Source organism: Saccopteryx bilineata, chromosome 2 (genome assembly GCF_036850765.1).
Source record: "Saccopteryx bilineata isolate mSacBil1 chromosome 2, mSacBil1_pri_phased_curated, whole genome shotgun sequence".
NCBI classification, from domain to species: Eukaryota; Metazoa; Chordata; class Mammalia; order Chiroptera; family Emballonuridae; genus Saccopteryx; species Saccopteryx bilineata.
In genome coordinates, this window is record NC_089491.1 from 287,987,409 (window position 1) to 288,006,236 (window position 18,828).

Consider the following 18,828-nt stretch of genomic DNA (forward strand, 5'->3'; position numbering starts at 1 on the left):
ACAATATTTAAAATAAAGAACGAGTAAATTTAAATCAACAAACTGACCAGTATTTCAATGGGAACTATGCTCCTCTCACTGACCACCAATGAAAGAGGTGCCCCTTCCGGAAGTGCAGTGGGGGCCGGATAAATGGCCTCAGGGGGCCGCATGCGTCCCGCGGGTCGTAGTTTGGGGACCCCTGACTTAACAGTTCTGTGCCATTAGACACATACTTTCACGTCTAATTCAGATTCTTCATCTATGAAAAGAGAGGGTTGGACTAGACCATTCCTAAATTCCTTTCTTGGAATCTCTGAGAAAACTAAAGAACTGTTGACACTGACCTGGAGGAAAGATATAATTTAGGTGGTCAGAGATAAGTTTAGGAAACATTCAAGATGGAAGAAATGGCCTGAGAAAAAACGCCTTATTTGGAAGGCTGTGGGTGCAGCCTTTTGGTTGCATTTACCCTGGGGTTTATGAACATGGAGTAATGAGGTAAAAGTAGGGAAATCTATTTTTCTTTTCAACTGTAGTTGTCTTATATACTTTACATGAACTATTTGGAAGTAACTTTGCATGTCTAGAAATCCTGGGCAACCAAATTATTTTAAGGGATATGTTACTTCGATGGATGAGGGCAGAGGAGAATTTACTTCGGTTTGCATGAACCATTTCAAAAGTTTTTAGAACAAGGTATTTCTATCAGACTATTACTCACTCGAGGCAAAGGGGTATAGCACTAATACTGAGTGACTACTTTGTGCCACTGCTAGCCTGGCTAACCTAACTTCTTCAGGCTACCCCACAGCGTGCAACGTAGGGTGCTTGGTATGTAAACATAAAAACGGAGGTTCAGAGATTGAAATAACTGTCTCCATTATTCACAACTAGTCAGAAGCCGGAGCCAGTTCAGGAGCTCATCTTCTTTCCGTTAAGTCCCATAGGTGCTGGAGCCTCTCTCTAGCCTCAAACCTTGCTTTAAAATGATACCAGAAGACAGCTACAAAAAAACACTGCAGGCTGGGGCAGAAGTAGGTGTACAGTTGTGAGTACACAAAACAGAGTTTATTCTTGTATTATTATTATTGTATTCTTTTTCATACAAACAAGTGCAAACCTACTTTTGCGCGCGCCCCCCCCATTTACCTGTCTGACCCCAACTCCATGGAAATCTAGGCCTCAGTGGCCATGTCTTTACAAGGCTGCAGTGTATTAGTAACGATACATTCTAAATACGGCATATATTGAAATATAGCTACAAGCTCGCTTTTCCCCCCTTCACTTTGTCAGACTCTTCCCAGCTACAAGTAGGAAAACATTTATCTCCCTTTGTTTCAGGTATCTATTTGTCAGATTTAACGTACATTGATTCAGCGTACCCCTCAACTGGCAGCATTCTAGAAAATGAGCAAAGATCAAATTTGATGAATAACATCCTTCGAATAATCTCTGATTTACAGCAGTCTTGTGAGTATGGTAAGTTCCGGGGGGTAGGGAACTAATCCGTTATCACGCTGGGACTCTGCTGATCATTTACACACTATGAAGGCCACTTTTCACACAGCAGGAAACATCATCTTAACATACAGGAAAACAATGATCGTTTTATTTCTCTGTTTAATATTTAGCATCCTGTTTCAGATCTTGCTTTTAAGGAATTGGGGTATTTCATATTTCATATTTTAAGTTTTATCTTTGCTCTTTTGCTATTTTGTAACAACATTGCTAACATAATTTACAAAATTAATTTCTATTATCTTCATCTCATTTGATCTCCCTGATCCATTTTTTTTTAATTAAATTATTTTTTTTTTTTTAATTTTTTTTTTATTTTTTATTTATTCATTTTAGACAGGAGAGGGAGAGACAGAGAGAGAGGAGAGACAGAGAGAGAGAAGGGGGGAGGAGCTGGAAGCATCAACTCCCATATGTGCCTTGACCAGGCAAGCCCAGGGTTTCGAACCGGCAACCTCAGCATTTCCAGGTCGACGCTTTACCCACTGCGCCACCACAGGTCAGGCTCCCTGATCCATTTTGAAATAGTTTTTATATTTTTCAGTTAGGGAAGCAGCTAAGACCCTTGATCCTGGTAACAATTGACTAGCTTTCTTCAGTCTGATATTGAATAAATAACCTAATTTTTTTTCCAAGATGTATTTTGTGGAAATACATGTATAAAAACAGCTTACACAAACCCAGATGATTAGGAAAGGTTGGATTTTTTTTTAATGTTTTTAAATGTTTGGATGCTTTCAGTTTGATAGGGAATAAGTAGAGCCTACTGATGTCTGTTTTTATTATGTAAAACAGTGAATTTACACTATCTGATTAATTTAGAATAAATTTTTCTTAAAGCTAACTTTACTTATGTATACCTATACTTTAAAGAAAATCTCAAAAACTTCCTAAAAGCTGGGGTAGGGGGAGTGAATCTCACTGAAAGCTAAATCGATCTCTTCTTTTGTCCTTTTCTCAATTTGAAAAAAATAGCACCACCTCATAATGTTACATTAATATTAATTTGAAATTTGTAAATAGGTGAGGAAGATCTGCATTTACAAAAATGAGAGCCAAGGGCCCTGAATGGGCAGAGCATCGCCCCTTAGTGGGCTTGCCGAGTGGACCCTGTTCGGGCACATGCAGGAGTCTGTCTATGCCTCTTCTCCTCTTACTAAATAAAAAACAAACAAAAAACAAATGGAAGCCAGGCTTTAAAAGAAAACAAAACTCTCTTATATCTTGTCTTTAAATGAGGTCTCAGTATAAATCACAATGAAGTGTCTGGGTTTTTTTCTCTGAAATTTCTCAAATATGCTGGCCTGACCAGGCGGTGGCGCAGTGGATAGAGCGTGGGACTGGGATGCGGAGGACCCAGGTTCAAGACCCCGAGGTCGCCAGCTTGAACGTGGGCTCATCTGGTTTGAGCAAGGATCACCAGCTTGGACCCAAGGTTGCTGGCTCAAGCAAGGGGTTACTTGCTCTGCTGAAGGCCCACGGTCAAGGCACATATGAGAAAGCAATCAATGAACAACTAAGGTTTCACAACAAAAAACTGATGATTGATGCTTCTCATCTCTCTCCATTCCTGTCTGTCCCTATCTATCCCTCTCTCTGACTCTCTTTCTGTCTCTGTAAAAAAAGAAAAAAAAAGAAATTTCTCAAATATGCTGGATTTTTTAAATGGGGCTATTTAGGTTTTGTTTTTTTGTGGGGGGGTTTTGTTTTTATTTTTTAATCTATACAAATAGCCTGCGACTGTAATTTTCTGAGTTACTTTTAGTCTTGCATTAAATAAAACTTTCTTCAATGTCCTTCTAGAATTAATTTATATTTGGGTAGTATGTGGCCTTCGTTCACCGTATATACTATTTTCTCAGTTTAACTTTTTAAATTCTGGTGGAGGTGTACTTTTTTGGATAATTAATTATTTATCATGTTTTGCCTAGATATCCCTGTATTGCCTCACGTCCAAAAATATCTGAACTCCGTTCAGTACATAGAAGAACTGCAAAAGTTTGTGGAGGATGATAATTACAAGTAGGTTGAACCTTCAAAAGTGGTTTGTATGACTGTACTCCTCCCTCCCATCCCCATGTATTTAAATATCTGTCTTACATAGTACATTGCAAACCCCTAATCCAGCCATACAGTTACAATGGTAAAGACATTTACATGTATCTCCTTTCAGTCGCTTGATGTTATTGAGTCAGTGCACAAATATCTCATCTATTCTTTTATTAAAAAGTATTTCCGGCCCTGGCCGGTTGGCTCAGTGGTAGAGCGTCAGCCTGGCGTGTAGAGGTCCCGGGTTCGATTCTTGGCCAGGGCACACAGGAGAAGCGCCCATCTGCTTCTCCACCCTCCCCCTCTCCTTCCTCTCTGTCTCTCTCTTCCCCTCCTGCAGCAAGGCTCCATTGGAGCAAAGATGGCCCGGGCGCTGGGGATGGCTCCTTGGCCTCTGCCCCAGGCGCTAGAGTGGCTCTGGTCGCAACAGAGCGACGCCCCGGAGGGGCAGAGCATTGCCCCCTGGTGGGCAGAGCGTCGCCCCCTGGTGGGCGTGCCAGGTGGATCCCGGTCTGGCGCATGCGGGAGTCTGTCTGTCTCTCCCGGTTTCCAGCTTCAGAAAAATACAAAAAAAAAAAAAAAAGTATTTCCTCTTTCTCAAGTTGTTGAGAGTTAGGTTTGATAGATCTAGTTTAAATTTCTTCCTTTCCATATTAAAGCAGTGAACCCTTATGAAAATATATCTTTTAAAACAGTGGTCCCCAACCTTTTTTGGGCCACAGACCGGTTTAATGTCAGAAAATATTTTCACAGACCGGCCTTTAGGGTGGGACAGATAAATGTATCACGTGACCAAGACAAGCATCAAGAGTGAGTCTTCAACGGATGTAACAGAGGGAATCTGGTCATTTTTTAAAAATAAAACATTGTTCAGACTTAAATATAAATAAAACAGAAATAATGTAAATTATTTATTCTTTCTCTGCGGACCGGTACCAAATGGCCCATGGACCCGTACCAGTTTGCGGCCCGGGGGTTGGGGACCACTGATTTAAACCATTAAGTAGTTTTAACTATCTTACAACTGACATATTTTAAGATACCTTTAATTTTGTGGGAAAGTTGAAGCTATTATACTGATTTTTATTTTGAGCACCTAGAACAAGAGCAGCCTTCCCATTATATATACACTTAACAAATATTTATGAAACTTCTGTTACAGGTAAGTTAATGTGATAGTTGCTGGGATTACAGAAATAAGATCTTGTTCTTGCCCTTAAGAAGGGCATCTACAGAACAGATTAGGAAACAGTTCAGACAGTGCTGTAATAGAGCAGCTATCCCAGGCTCAGGCTGCTATGGGAACCAGGCAGAGGGAGGACCCGACTCGGCTGTAAGTGGGAAAAGTGAGGAGAAAAGAAATCTGAACAGCTTCCCGAGACAGTGGCACCTGAGGCCGAACCTGTGCAGGAATTCGCTCCAAACTGCAGGGGAAGGACAGGGGTCGGGGGGAGGGAATGGTCAAAGGAATAGATGGAAAACAGAGGGGGGCCTTGGAGGTCTCCAAGCCGCTTGGTGGTGTTGGGGCATCATGTGGGAGACTGGAAAAGATAGATTGTTTTTCTAACGCTGCAATTGTGTTGCATGAACCTACTGTATAAATATATTGAAAATCAGAGCATTTTAAAATAGGCGCCATTAAAGTGATAGTTAAGGAAAAGGTGTTTTGTGTGTGTGTGTGTGTGTGTGTGTGTGTGTGTGTGTAAGCTGAAAGAGATTTCAATAAAAATGATACTTTATTTATCCAGAGGCCTCTGTTTTTGGCAGCTTCGTCTATAGAGGCAGCCAGTATAGATATTACAAATTACATTTGTGTGATTTAATGAGGATGAAATTCTTTTGAGGTATTTTATTTAGTAACAAGCATAATATCTTTTTCACTGACTCAGCATCAGTGTTGATGGTGTTTTGACGATGATGTAGGTGACGGACACTCTGGCTGGCCTTTGCTACTGACCTTTTTAACATGCTTCTTCCGCATTCCATTTTGCTGTTAGTATCAGCTGCTACCAAAAACAACATGCTTCACCCATAGCTTCATCTGTGTTTTATTTTGGTTCTGCATAAGGAAATTGTAGTTCTTTTGTTTACTTCTCTGTCTCCCATGCCTACTAGACTAGAAGCTTCAGAAGGCCAGGGACACCGTGTCTGCCTCGGTGTCTTATCATACTCCCTGAGACCATAGTGCCCAACACAGCAGGTGTTCAATAATGATGAAATGAATGAACTCAGTATAGTCTGTAGCCCAAGTAATTAAACTGCTCTGTAAAAAGAGAGCAGAGAGTTCTGGTTAATCATATTCAGCACATGTATTTTATACTGTTGACTAATTGGAATATAATTGTACATCGTTCCTCTTAGGTTATCAAAAAAGTAAAAAACTAACCCATAATAAATTTATCATTATGAATGTCACTTGTATTATGCAATTTCATAAAAATTCCAGTTGACAGAATGCTAAAAATAAAACACCTTTATTATTTTTCAGACAAACGCTAAAAAATAATAGACTTTGTGGACTATACCAAAGTAGTCTCTGCAGCGGCTTTAATATCCTATTTCCTGAAATAGTTTCTACTGATAGGAATCATAATCTCTTTTTTGCTGTGAAACTCAAAACTGGGTATATGATCCTAAATGGAACTTAAATGGAACTTAAGTACCAACTAATAAACTCTGACTTAGGACAGGGATTTCCCAGGCATTTTGAAAACAACCTTTTTATTTGTATAAGTTGGTTGGTTTTTTTAGATGGTGAGTTTCAAATAAGGTGTTTTAGAAATTTTTAGTGCTATGGAAGCTGTTAGCCCATACAGTAAAGGTTCTAGGAAGTATTTGAATAATGAATGTATTTAATAGTATATGTGAAAGTTCCTGAATTAAATGTCAGTAATCAATACAACTTCAAGTTAAATCACCTTTTAGCCATTTATCAAATATCTTAACGGTGATGAATTGTTTAGCAGTGTTGGGGTAGTTTAGAGAGATTTTTCTGTTTTTAAATACTTCTTAATGTTTTTCCCCTTCCTAATATTTCCCAGAATAACCAACCATAAGATCCACTTTGTATGGAAGAGATAGTAACTATTAAAGGTTACTCTTGAAGAAAAATGTATACATAGCTGAGCCCTGGCCAGACAGCTCGGTTGGTTAGAGCATCGTCCTGAAGCACAGAGGTTGCTGGTTTGGTCCCATCAGGGCACCTACAGGAACAGCTCGATGTTCCTGTCTCTCTCTCTCTCCCTCTCTCTCCTTCTCTCTAAAATCAGTAAAATAAACGTTAAAAAAATAGCTGAGATTATTTTATAAAAATAATTTTATGTTTTTGTGAGAAAATACATGACTTTAATATTTTGTCAAATAATAATATTTTTTATGTGTTTTGTTCTTTATAAAATTCAGACTTTCATTAAAGATAGAACCAGGGACAAGCACCCCACGCTCAGCCGCCTCTCGGGAAGATTTACTAGGTTAGTACACAGTTCACTTTCCTTACCAGGGGTAAGTCAGGGACCTTGTAAGGAAGGGTATGCTCCAAAGTGAGTAAATCTAGCACATTTTATACTGCATACAAAAATTTATTTTTAGTGTGAAACTATATCAGTTTTCTTCTGCTTGGGGCTTTTGGTTTGTCAGTAATGTAAAAACAAATACTCCAACTAACCAGGGAAAATAGATACAGACAGAAAATAATAGGTCTTTATAAATATCTATTCTTTTTTATTGCTATTATTATTAAGAGTACAGTGTTCTAGGCAATAAGTATTGATTACATTAGAAATTTCTGTGGTTAAGTGGAAATTCTTATTTGAATAATTACAGAAGTCAGTTTTTAAAAATTTTTACTTAAATACTGGGTCAAGTACTAAAATATTTAAAAATAGTCATAATCCCACCTGACCTGTGGTGGCGCTGAGGATAAAGCATCAACCTGGAATGCTGAAGTCACCAGTTTGAAACCCTGGGTTTGCCTGATCAAGGCAGATATGAGAGTTGATGCTTCCTGCTCCTCCCCCCTCTTCTCTCTCTCTCTCTCTTTCCTCTTTAAAATAAATAAAGTCTTAAAAATAGTCATAATCTCTTAATTTACCTGTTGCATTATAATAAGTATATATACCACACAAATTCAAAACTACACAATGGAAGCAACTCATTATTTAAGAAATCATTGTTCAGTACCTTTTTAAAAATTGTAACACAGGCCTTAGTAATAAGTTTCTTATTACTAAAAAGTATTTGAAGGCCCATCTAATAATGTGTGAAGGAAGTGAGGGAACCAGCCATGACGACATCGAGGGGAAGAGTATTCAAAGCAAAGGAAAACATTTCAGTCTTAAACCTCTGAAATTTGCTTTTCTTAAAAGTGAGAGTTTGCCAACCTGTGTTCAATCAATTAAATGGAATTAACATATTAAAGTTTAAACAACATTTAACACTTCATACGAAGAGGTTAAAAATAAAACAGTCTCTTGAAAACATCTCATCTCTCTCTCTCTGTTTTTGAACTGGACTCGCAGGTCCCGAGGTGGGGTCTCCGCAGAGCGGGAGGAAAACTGTGACCGCCGAGGCAGCCTTGCTCCCCCAGACACTGCCGTCGCCTCGGAACCTGATTCCTCATGGACACAGGAAGTCCCAGAGCCTGGGATATAAGTCAGCATTTGGCATCTTAGCTTTCAGTTTTTAAATTGGTTTCAGTTGGATTTTTCTATTTATGTTCTGATTCAGTAAAATGTCTTGGTTGCCTAAAAGCATTTATTTCTTCCTCTACCTTAATTTGGAAATGAGCTTTTCCCAATAGTGCCTGCAAATATGGGGTAGATAAATTAACATCATAAAGCATCATCATAAATAAAACCAAGAAAGCAATACACCTCTCTACTTTTTAAATTATAACCTTTCTTTGTATCAAGACAGTTATTATTTGTATTAACTAAGATAAGCTACCATAAACTAAGGTTTATAAGAATTGGGGGTTTTCATTTCTAATTATAAAGAATGGGAAATGACTTGATGTTTAATTTCTTTAGCTTTGCAAGATTGTTTTTTCAAAATGGGGTCTGTGGCTCACCTTTGCTATGAGTTTTGTGACAATTCAATAGCTATTTTCCAAAAGTGAGCATGAAAAAATTTTTAATGCACCCAAGACTTAAAGTATTCTCTGTTACATAGGTATATATGGCCTCGTTTCTTAAAGTAATTTTCCCAAACTGTTAAGTTTGAGGCTGTCACAGTAGAATCTGTGTGTTCACTAGTACGAGAGTTCAGAAGTTCAGGATAGTGGGTAATCTTTTATGTCCTGGATCTTTATATAGGAGTATCTTCTGTATCCCAAATTAGTAACAGTAATAAAAGATATTTTTCTTTGTTTGCAGTTTCATTCATAAAATGAACACAGCAGAGTTCAAGAGTGCAACGTTCCCAAATGCAGGGCCAAGACATCTATTGGATGACAGCGTCATGGAGCCCCATGCCCCATCGCAAGGCCAGGCTGAGAGTTCTACTGTGTCTAGTGGAATATCAATAGGTGAGACATGTTTTTCTGCATGGGTTGCTGGAGAACTGTCATCAGCCCCACTGCAAATACAGCAAATGTATAAAAGCAAAATAGCAATTAGACATAAGATCACCTTACTAGTAGTACTGAAATTAATAATTCATGATGGTTTAAAAAGTGCTCGGTATTTTTGATCCACAAAGGGATGCATTGGAGGAATGGTAGGACAGGCACATGAGCTGGCTCAATTGGTTCCTGCGTGCAGCTTGGATGCAGGTGTGAGGGAAGGGCAGAGTCCAGTGTGACTCCCGGTTCTTTTGGACTAAGCAGCTAGTTTAGATGGTGGTGCAGTATATTACCAAGATAGGGAAGGTTGAGTGAGCAGTCCTCTGTAGCGGGGAGATGTTTGTGAAGGATGGCTGCATCTGTGGGATTGAGAATTGTGTTTCAGACACGTGCGGTGTCTTGAGTTATAGATGCCCAGTGGGGTGAGATCCGTCTGTAGATACAAGGATAGCATATTTTAGTATTTCAAGTCATGGAGCTGGTTGAGGTCACCTAGGGATAGAGTGTAAAGAAATAATAAAGGACATTCTAATATTTAAAGGTCTGATTAAATTATTTTTTTAAAAAAAGGATGGGCGATCAAAGGAAACAGAAGGATCAGTGAAGTAGGGGGCAGACCAGGCATGGCGCACAGAAGCCCAGTAGAGGATGTGTCTCCAGGAGAAGGGAGTGTGGAATATGTCAATTATCAAATGCAGAAAATAAGAGAAGGTGAGGTTGGGAATTGATCAGTGGACTCGGTGAGATCTGGTGACCCAAGGAGGAGTTGCTTCATAGGTTAGCAGGGACAAAGGTCGCTCCCTGCAGGAGAGCGAGGAGGTGGGAGCGCACTGGAAAGGGATGTGAGTTTAAGACAGGAATTTGTCTGCTTTCACTTCCTAAACTTTTATTAATTTATTGAATCTTCTAGGTGAGCATATTTCTTTTGATAATTAGAAAACCTCTCCTGACCTGTGGTGGCGCAGTGGATAAAGCATCGACCTGGAACACTGAGGTCGCCAGTTCAAAACCCTGGGCTTACCGGGTCAAGGCACATATGACAAGCAATCAATGAACAACTAAAGTGAAGCAACTATATAGTTGATGCTTCTCGCCATCCCACCCACCCCATAAATTAATAAAATCTTAAAAAATTTTAAAAAAGGAAAAGAAAATCTCTACACGGTGCTATTTTTATTTTTGTTTTTAAAAAAGAAATAAAGGAGGACAATGTCCTCTTCTTTGGTTAAGTGCCACGTCACTCAAGGGCTAAGCCAATTATTGCTACTCTTCCACTCAATATTGATGAACAGTCACTAGAACGAAATGCAGGAGTTCAGTTTTTTGAATAAAATCACTTCCTTAACCCTTTAGAGTTCTAAACCCTGAAAATGAAATTGCTTTAGAACTTTCCAGCACCATTCAGCAGTGTGTTCTGTCAACGCTCCCCTTTTTATAAATGCAAATGTTAAATGACAACAAAATTTACAGAACAGAAGACAAGTTGGCCCCTGAAACATACCACTTTATTAATGCTGTAAATTGCCTGTATGCAAATATCAATCTGATTCTGAAAAATAATACACAGAATAGTTTAGCGGAGAAAGGAAGAACTTTTTCCAGTTAAAACATTTGTTATACGTAGAATTCTGCATGCCACTTAAAGCAAAACCTAATTTTTAAAATTAAAACTGTCAAATAATGTATTTGGCTTTTTCTCATCATAAATATATCACGATAATTATTATTCTCTAGTTTATTTGTGGCTTTACTTTCCATAGGTATTCTTTTGGTTACCACAAGAGTGTCACCTAGTTATTAATTCATTCACAGTTAGGGTCTCATTTTGCTTAGAACAGGAAGGACTAATTTAGCTTTGCCTTCGTATTTATTTTCTAATTATTCTATGACTCTTAAGTAGATAAACAGTGAAAATTGTTACGTCCATGTTTGTAAATTAAAAACATTAGACCATTAGACATAGGCATTACTTTCTAGGGTTTTGTTTTAGAGCTTTAACATTCTGCAAAGTAAGTCTATAACCATAATTGGTAGATGTTAATACACACACACAAATATTATAATCACAAAAGGGTGTTTTCATTAGATGTAACTTTTACATGCTACATTAATCCATACCGTAGAGACTTGAGAACATACTCGGGGTAATTTACTAGTGCTTGGGACAGCGCCCTCTAACATTTCCCAGTGTGGTAGATGTCCTCCAGAACCTGAAGTAGTAGTCTTGCTTAGCTCAGGGAGGTGTATCCATTGTGCGCTTCGTGCTTTTGAAAAACTTAAATTTCTACAAATAAGTCATCCTAATTATTCTTAAATTTTTAGTCTTTACCACACAATGTTACAGATCAAAAGATCATCTATAAGACCCATCGACAGATCACCTCCAGTTTGTCATCTGAACCACACAGCCAGAAAATTATTTCAGTGGCTGTTATTCTGTTTTCACAAGGATGGTACACAGCTAGTGCCATTCTAGTTAGAAGAGGTGTTAGTCCACCATGTATGTGGTGGACTTTATAGGGTTAGAGTTAAGTCTGTCATGGAACACTGGTTGTGAAAATCTGAGAGACAGTCAGCTTGATACATAGAGACATATTATTGGTTACCAGAACAATCTAAGCTGCTTTGGACTCTCCAAATTAATTTCCCTATGTGTCTTGTTTTTTGATTTTGGTTTGTTTTTAGTTAATTTAAAACTCTTATTTTAACTGATACTTTGGCCAGAGATATACTCTGATGCTATTGTCACAGCACTCATTTTTTTATTTCTAACTTAAAGATTTTATCTTCTTTTCTACTTTGCCTAAGAAGGCAAAAATTGAATTTCATTAAATTTTTTGTCCTTAAGGTAGTAATGGGTTTTAAAAGGAATAGAAAGGGAGAGAAGTATGCCATGGACTTCTTAAGAATTTATAGTTATATTGGTCTTAAATTATGACAGACCTACAAAGGATATAAAAATTATTAACATAATAAATTTGAGCTATAAGTGGACATGCAAAAATATTTTTTTAAGATTTTAATGATTGAATTTTAGAAAGGGAGTGGGGTGGGGAGGAATGGGAAGCATTAACTCACAGTTGGTTGCTTCTTGTATGTGCCTTGACTGGGCAAGCCCACCCGGGGTTTTGAACCAGCAACCTCAGCATTCCAGGTCAACACTTGATCCACTGTGCCACCACAGGTCAGGCTGCAAAAATGTTTTAATCTATTTTCTTGTCAATTTTATTCCAATATATTGCAAAATAAATTTAGCAGCAGTAGTACTAGAATGAAGAATTGATGTGTGGCTGTTCACGCACAAATAACATGATTCTCATTTTACAAGCACAGTTAGAGAAACCATTTTTAAAATAAAAGTCAAAGTATAATTCTGATGTTTTAAAAAATGTAACTTGATTTCAGGTAGCAGTGATGGTTCTGAACTAAGTGAAGAGACTTCATGGCCTGCTTTTGAAAGGTAAGAGAAGTGGTCCATTTGAACTGTTTTGAGTTTATTTTGTCTGTCTGAAAGTATATGAATAATATAATTCATGTATGATCATATGGACTCTAAGCAATAATATTTATTACATATGTCTAAGCAACTATTTGAGCGTCCTGCTGGTAGCAGAAGTTGGCCGTTGATGTTTAAGTCTGGACTTGACTCTTACCTGACAAATGCATGTTTATTTGGTGGCTTAACACATGTATATGAATTTTAGTATATTTAAAATGATAAATTACAAAGATTATTAACAAATCATGGTCAACTTATCTACCTATGTGTTGAAAAGTAAAATTGCTTCCTTACATTCTATTTTCTTTTAGTAATTTAAGGCATTTAGTGGAATAGTCAGCTTCCTTCTCTACTACTGTGTCAAGGGCAAAGTAACTTAGTAAATTTTAAATTATACTGTAAGCAAAGTAGTTTGAAGTTTGAATGTAAATTATTATTAACTCAGAGTCTGCACAGAGCACACGGATTTATACTAAAGTGTTATGTCGTGCTTTCTTCTCCTTTCCTCATTGCTTTGCGCTGTCATCAGCCTGCGTGGGTGTCATGTTATACTGTTATTCCAAAATCAGATGCCCTAAAAAATGTAGCCAACAGTGCAAATAACTGTTATTTACTAAATGTTCATTAAGGCTTTGATACAGTCTGACCATTTTAGTTCTGCCATTTTTATACCTAAAAGGTACTTGACTCTTGACAAAAATAATCTTTTTAGTATATACTAAGCAACCTAAGTTTCTAAGCAAGAGTGTTGTTCAGATTTAATTTTGAATGTCACAGTAAAATTGATGGAATTGAAATAGTTCATTACCTAACTTTGTACAAGTGACTTGTAATAGAAAACAATCATACTGAATATATACTTAAACTATACTTGAATTTTGTCGTTTAATTATAAATCTATATCCTTGTTCTTGATGACCCTTCATAAAGAATTCTCACCATTATGTGATTAAGATTTTACTTGTAAATCCAATATTTTTCAGTGCTTTTAAGCCTTTCTGCAATATCTGTGTTCTCAAGCTGTGTTGTCTTTGTTTGGGGGATTCTTATCAATTTGTTTTTGCATATTATTTTTCTTTCAACTTTTCTTTTCAATCTCTTTATCTGGGCTTGCCTGAAACAGGAAAAACATAAAGAGTTGCCCCCGGCATGTGCTGTCTACTGGTTTTCTCAGTTCTCTCTCTCTGGAAAGAGGATGATCCCATGTGTTGATGATAGAGTGCATTGTAATCTTTAGAGGAAAAATATCATTGAACAAAACTGTTTCTCAGATTGCCTGAGATATAAGTGAGGGTAACCAGAACGGTGTAGATAAAATCTGTTCTCGTCCCAGCAGGTGATTTCCAAAGGCAGTGTTTGACAGTGTTACTTTCACATCTCAAAACAATATTTTTTATGACAAACTGTTTTGCTTTGCAGACATTTGCAGCTAAAAGTCTACTGTACTGTGCCAACTTTAAATCAGTGGCTCTTGAAACGTTTTGAGAGCAAATTAATGTTGCCCTGCAAGATTCAAATGTGATTTTACTTCCTGGAGAGACACAGATGATGCTGCTTCAGTTGCTAAATAATGCTTTTTGTTTTAAATATCACTTATGAACATGTTACTTTTGGCTTTTCCCAGGCAAAGAAGTATCAGTGTTTCTGTGTGTGTATTTAGTTCCTTTCAGTATTACACACCATTTAGATAAATATTAATGCATACCATTTTTATCATTTAGCTTTATCCTTTATTTCAGTTGATATGGAAATAAAATAATTTGTTTATTTATTACTCAGTTTCTTTCTTTTATTAGTTTTCTTGGACTTAATAAAAAGGATAGGGAGGAAAATAATGTGTTTTGACATTAATTTTAAGTTTACAGGCCATATTGCTTTTAGGTGTCTTCATAGGGACATATAATAAAAATAAATTATTTATGTGAATACAGGTGTATTTAAACTGGACTCCAGGAACTGGAATAGAAAACAAAGGATTTGTGAAGTATTTTTTAGGGTTTGATAATATCCCATTATAGAATGTCTTTAAGTATTTTAGCTGATTTGTGAAAGTGGATGTATATATAAATATATGATGAGTACTAAGCATCAATAGTAGAAACATCCTTTTTGAAATTTGTGCTGCGTGCTTTTAAAAGAAACAGAAACAGTCCCATACTATCCTTCTATAAGATTTAGAAAGCTGTATTACATAAAGAAATGGTTATACTGTTCTAGGTACTGATGATGATTGTGTGAATTAAAGTATTTGTAATATAAACAATTTATAATGGAATCCAACAGGAACAGATTATACCATTCTCTCGGCCCGATGACACGAGTGGCACGAAATGACAATCGGAGCCACATGATGGCCAGCAGGTACAATTCTCCTGCATTCAGGGGTCACAGAACTCCTCTCTGGTGTTGGTGATTGGCTTACATGGTTGTGGTCTCGCATAATTTCTGTTCTTTCTCAACTAATTTGTTTAAAGACTGGAAAAAAGGCCCAAGAAACTTTCCAAGATTTAATCTAGGCATAAATTTGAGCTATTCTTTCTGATCCTCAGAGCTAATTGCTAAAACTTGATGCTTAATGACACTTTTTTTTTTTTTTTCTGAAGCTGGAAACGGGGAAAGACAGACAGACTCCCGCATGCGCCCGACCAGGATCCACCCGGCACGCCCACCAGGGGCGATGCTCTGCCCACCAGGGGGTGATGCTCTGCCGCGACTAGAGCCACTCTAGCGCCTGGGGCAGAGGCCAAGGAGCCATCCCCAGCGCCCGGGCCATCTTTGCTCCAATGGAGCCTTGGCTGCGGGAGGGGAAGAGAGAGAGAGGAAGGAGGGGAGGGGTGGAGAATCAAATGAGCGCTTCTCCTATGTGCCCTGGCCGGGAATCGAACCTGGTCCCCCACACGCCAGGCCGACGCTCTACTGCTGAGCCAACCCGCCAGGGCCTAATGTCACATTTTTAAAATAATTCCAATTTAGTAGCTTTTTAACTGCACAGGTCCTTCTAATGCTCCTAGTTACTGGATGAGCAATACACATCCACTTGTAGCCTTATACAAAGGCTACTGTCAAAGAATTACTTTGCTAATAAATATACTTTAGATTTGCCTTTTGGAAGAGCTTTTTTGCTCAACTGCAGGTCCTGAATTTAGGCCAGTCTATTTTATTAACTAGTACTTGTGTATTTAAATACATGTGCATTCATTTGTTCATCTAGTTAAACTGCGCCCTCTTTCTGCACTGGATTAGCTGCAGAAGAAGATGATTTAGGGTTCTGCAGGTTAGTGGTGATGGTTGATCAACCAATTCATAATACAACAAAACAGCCAACTTTAGATGTGTACTTTATGTCATTTTGGTGATGTTTAATCTCCTTTTGTAAACATCCCTGAATTTAAATAGCTCTAGCCTGATATTTCTAATGGTTTCTAGGCATTTAAGTTACTTTGAAGACACCTTAATTATCATAAAGGGACAGTTTGGCAAACTTCAGCTTTCTTCACTGTCGTGGGAATTCTGCAGCTCAAATCAGATCGCCAGAGAATGACAGATTTTTATTAGTGTGTATGTTTCAGTTGACTCATGTAGAAATTATTCTTGTTTCAGTTTAAGACCTTAAATCAGCTGGGAAAAGATATTTAAATGTTTGGTTATTTTGTGAGGTTTTCTTAAGACATACGCAAAGGAAATCTTGGGTTTTAGAGTTAGCCTATATAATGTTAGGCATTTATAGCATTTAAATGTAATTAAAATAGATAGCAGAAAGCCATTTTTTTAATACGTTATGCTTTTTTTTTAATTTATTGTGTTTACATAGATTCAAGTGTCCCACCAAGTACATCCCCCCACATGCTGTTATGCTTTTTATTTATCTATTTTAGAATTAAATTAAGTGTGAGTTTTCTTTTTCTTTTTTCCTTTTTGAGCTTTTGTTATTTTTGAGTTTTATGTGTGCAAATACTCTTAATAAATAGAGTCTTCATCTTTCCTACCAGGACTAAGTTCCTATGGGGAAAAAGGTCTCGGCAGTGACACAGTATGGCATGTTAAGAAGAAAAAAAGTCTTAAATCTTTTCTTTAGTCTTTACTAAAGTAAATCACCCTGTTCTTTCTAAATTATACTTGTTCAAATATGTAATAAAGTGTGTCTTTTTAACCATCTGCTGACTTTAATAATTCCTGATTCACTTTTCTGACAGCTTCTAAATGTCAAGTCAATAAACCTTTCCAATTGTCAGTGTCTTCTCATTCTGAATAAAGTAAAGAATAATCACATTTCATTTAAGTACCTACTTGATAGCTGGTACCCACTGTGGCCCCCACTTATTTTTGCCTTCCTTTCATTGTTACAGCTCTGCAGAATCGGAAGACTTGGCCGTGCAGTTATACCCAGGAATCATTACTATGCAAGGTGTCCTCAAGAGAAAGACTTTGTTAAAGGAAGGCAAAAGGCCAAAAGTAAGATTTTTGTCATACTATATTTTAACACTTCTAAAAATATGTAAATGTGTAGGACCTTAAAAAATGGGCCGCCAGCGTTCCATCCGTACACTTACGTGTTTATCCTCTCCAGGTAGCGGCTTGGACAAAATATTGGGCAATTCTGTGTGGGACACAACTTTTTTACTACGCTGCCAAGTCCCTAATGGCTACAGAAAGAAGACATGTGAGTATTCCTTCTCTAAATCCTTAGCATAGTTTCGCAGCCTCTCTGTAGCTACAGAGAAAGTAAGTAGTCCTGGTGGAATGCAGCCGTTTGGATTTATTTTCCATATTCTAATCCAGAGGTTCTTACACCTCTTTCTTATTTGAATATTGCAGTGGAATTGTTTTTATTTTGTAAGACCATTCCAAGGAAACTCTTGGAGTAACTTCCATATTTTGAAGTTTCTTTTTTGAATGCTAGTTTTTTCCATTGCAGATGTCAAAGCTGCACATTACAAATATGTCTTGGCATCAAAGCCTTCCCAAACTGGGGTTTTTTGTTCAGAAAATGGTTAGACTATGGCTCAGAGTGATCTTTTTGGAGTGCCGGTTCCTAATGATTAAAATATGAAAAACTGCAAACACCATCTAAAGAACTTTCCACCTCAGTCTCTGATTGAGTGATTTTCCCAACAGTGAAGAGGGATAATAGTTACTATAGCTACTGTGGTCCACCTTCTTGTGCTTCATATTACTTTAAAAAGAAGCCTCAATGTTCATTTCTCCAAATGTGGAATCTTTTTTATAAATCTTCTTTGCTTGCATTTTGTTGTTATATGCCAGTGATATATTTTTGAAAGGAAGAATAATTTTCCATGTTTCATTAATAAAATGTCTTTGAGAAGAATTTTATTTCTAAATAATGTATTTTGTGGGGGAATTAAGTGGTTTACCATACTAAGGAAAGGTAAGTTACTAAAAAAATGATCTCTTTACTGCTTCTGAATTTACCCAGATAGCACTATATAGTTCTTTATTATCATAGTTAGCCCTATAATCAGACCAGAGGTGTGTACGAGTACATTTTTTATTTCAATGAATGTGGGAAGTGCTGGAAGATGGCATTGACTTCTCTATCAGCTGTACCACAACTTGTCACTGTCCTGAATTTCATGTTAATCATTGCCTTGCTTTCTTTTTTTTTTTTACTTTACCATGTTTCCCTAAACAACACATTGTTTCATTTCTTAACTGTCCCCTAATAGAATCATATAAAAATAAAACGTTTTTTCCTAACTTTGATTATATAAAGATGCCAAATAAGAAAACTGATAACTAAATTTGTCACCCACCATATATTAAACATCTTTTTGTGTTTGATGTTTCTGCTTACTAATAACAGGATAATTTGGGTTTTAATTATATGAGCCTTCTGATAAATATACATAATATATGTGAAATGTTTAGAAATTAGAGCATAGTAGGTTGTGGAGAAAGTAAATCGAGTACCAAAGAAATGGACTGTTTGCCTCATCTTGTTAGTGAAAACTGGTAAGATTAAAGAAAGAACTATAAGAGTAAGATAAAGGGTATAGAGACAGGTTCATGTTTATATTTAGTACATATTTTAGGATAAAAGAGATATGGTACAGAATAAAGGCAATGAAGGCAAAGAAATTCTAATTATCAAAATTGAAATGCAAAGTGAAAGAAATACTGGTGAGATATAAGCAACAGATCAAGTAATAAAATCTGTTACATAAACACAGCATCACCTATGTGCTGTTCTTGCCAGAAATTT

At 37.1% G+C, this 18,828-nt stretch overlaps 1 protein-coding gene across 4 annotated transcripts in view; it reads left to right on the top strand.

The window, feature by feature from the left end:
• The window catches only part of RALGPS2 (Ral GEF with PH domain and SH3 binding motif 2), a 138,516-nt gene that overhangs the window by 104,940 nt on the left and 14,748 nt on the right, over positions 1–18,828 (top strand). Inside the window, exons 9-18 of one of the 4 annotated variants that reach the window (XM_066261231.1) lie at positions 1,324–1,461; positions 3,432–3,522; positions 6,952–7,019; positions 8,067–8,199; positions 8,922–9,073; positions 9,680–9,820; positions 12,515–12,569; positions 14,892–14,969; positions 16,955–17,060; positions 17,176–17,268. In XM_066261231.1, the coding sequence (XP_066117328.1) occupies positions 1,324–1,461; positions 3,432–3,522; positions 6,952–7,019; positions 8,067–8,199; positions 8,922–9,073; positions 9,680–9,820; positions 12,515–12,569; positions 14,892–14,969; positions 16,955–17,060; positions 17,176–17,268 (1,055 nt within the window). The remainder of the gene's footprint in view (positions 1–1,323; positions 1,462–3,431; positions 3,523–6,951; positions 7,020–8,066; positions 8,200–8,921; positions 9,074–9,679; positions 9,821–12,514; positions 12,570–14,891; positions 14,970–16,954; positions 17,061–17,175; positions 17,269–18,828) is intronic. The other 3 variants (XM_066261232.1, XM_066261233.1, XM_066261234.1) reach the window with 3 other exon arrangements.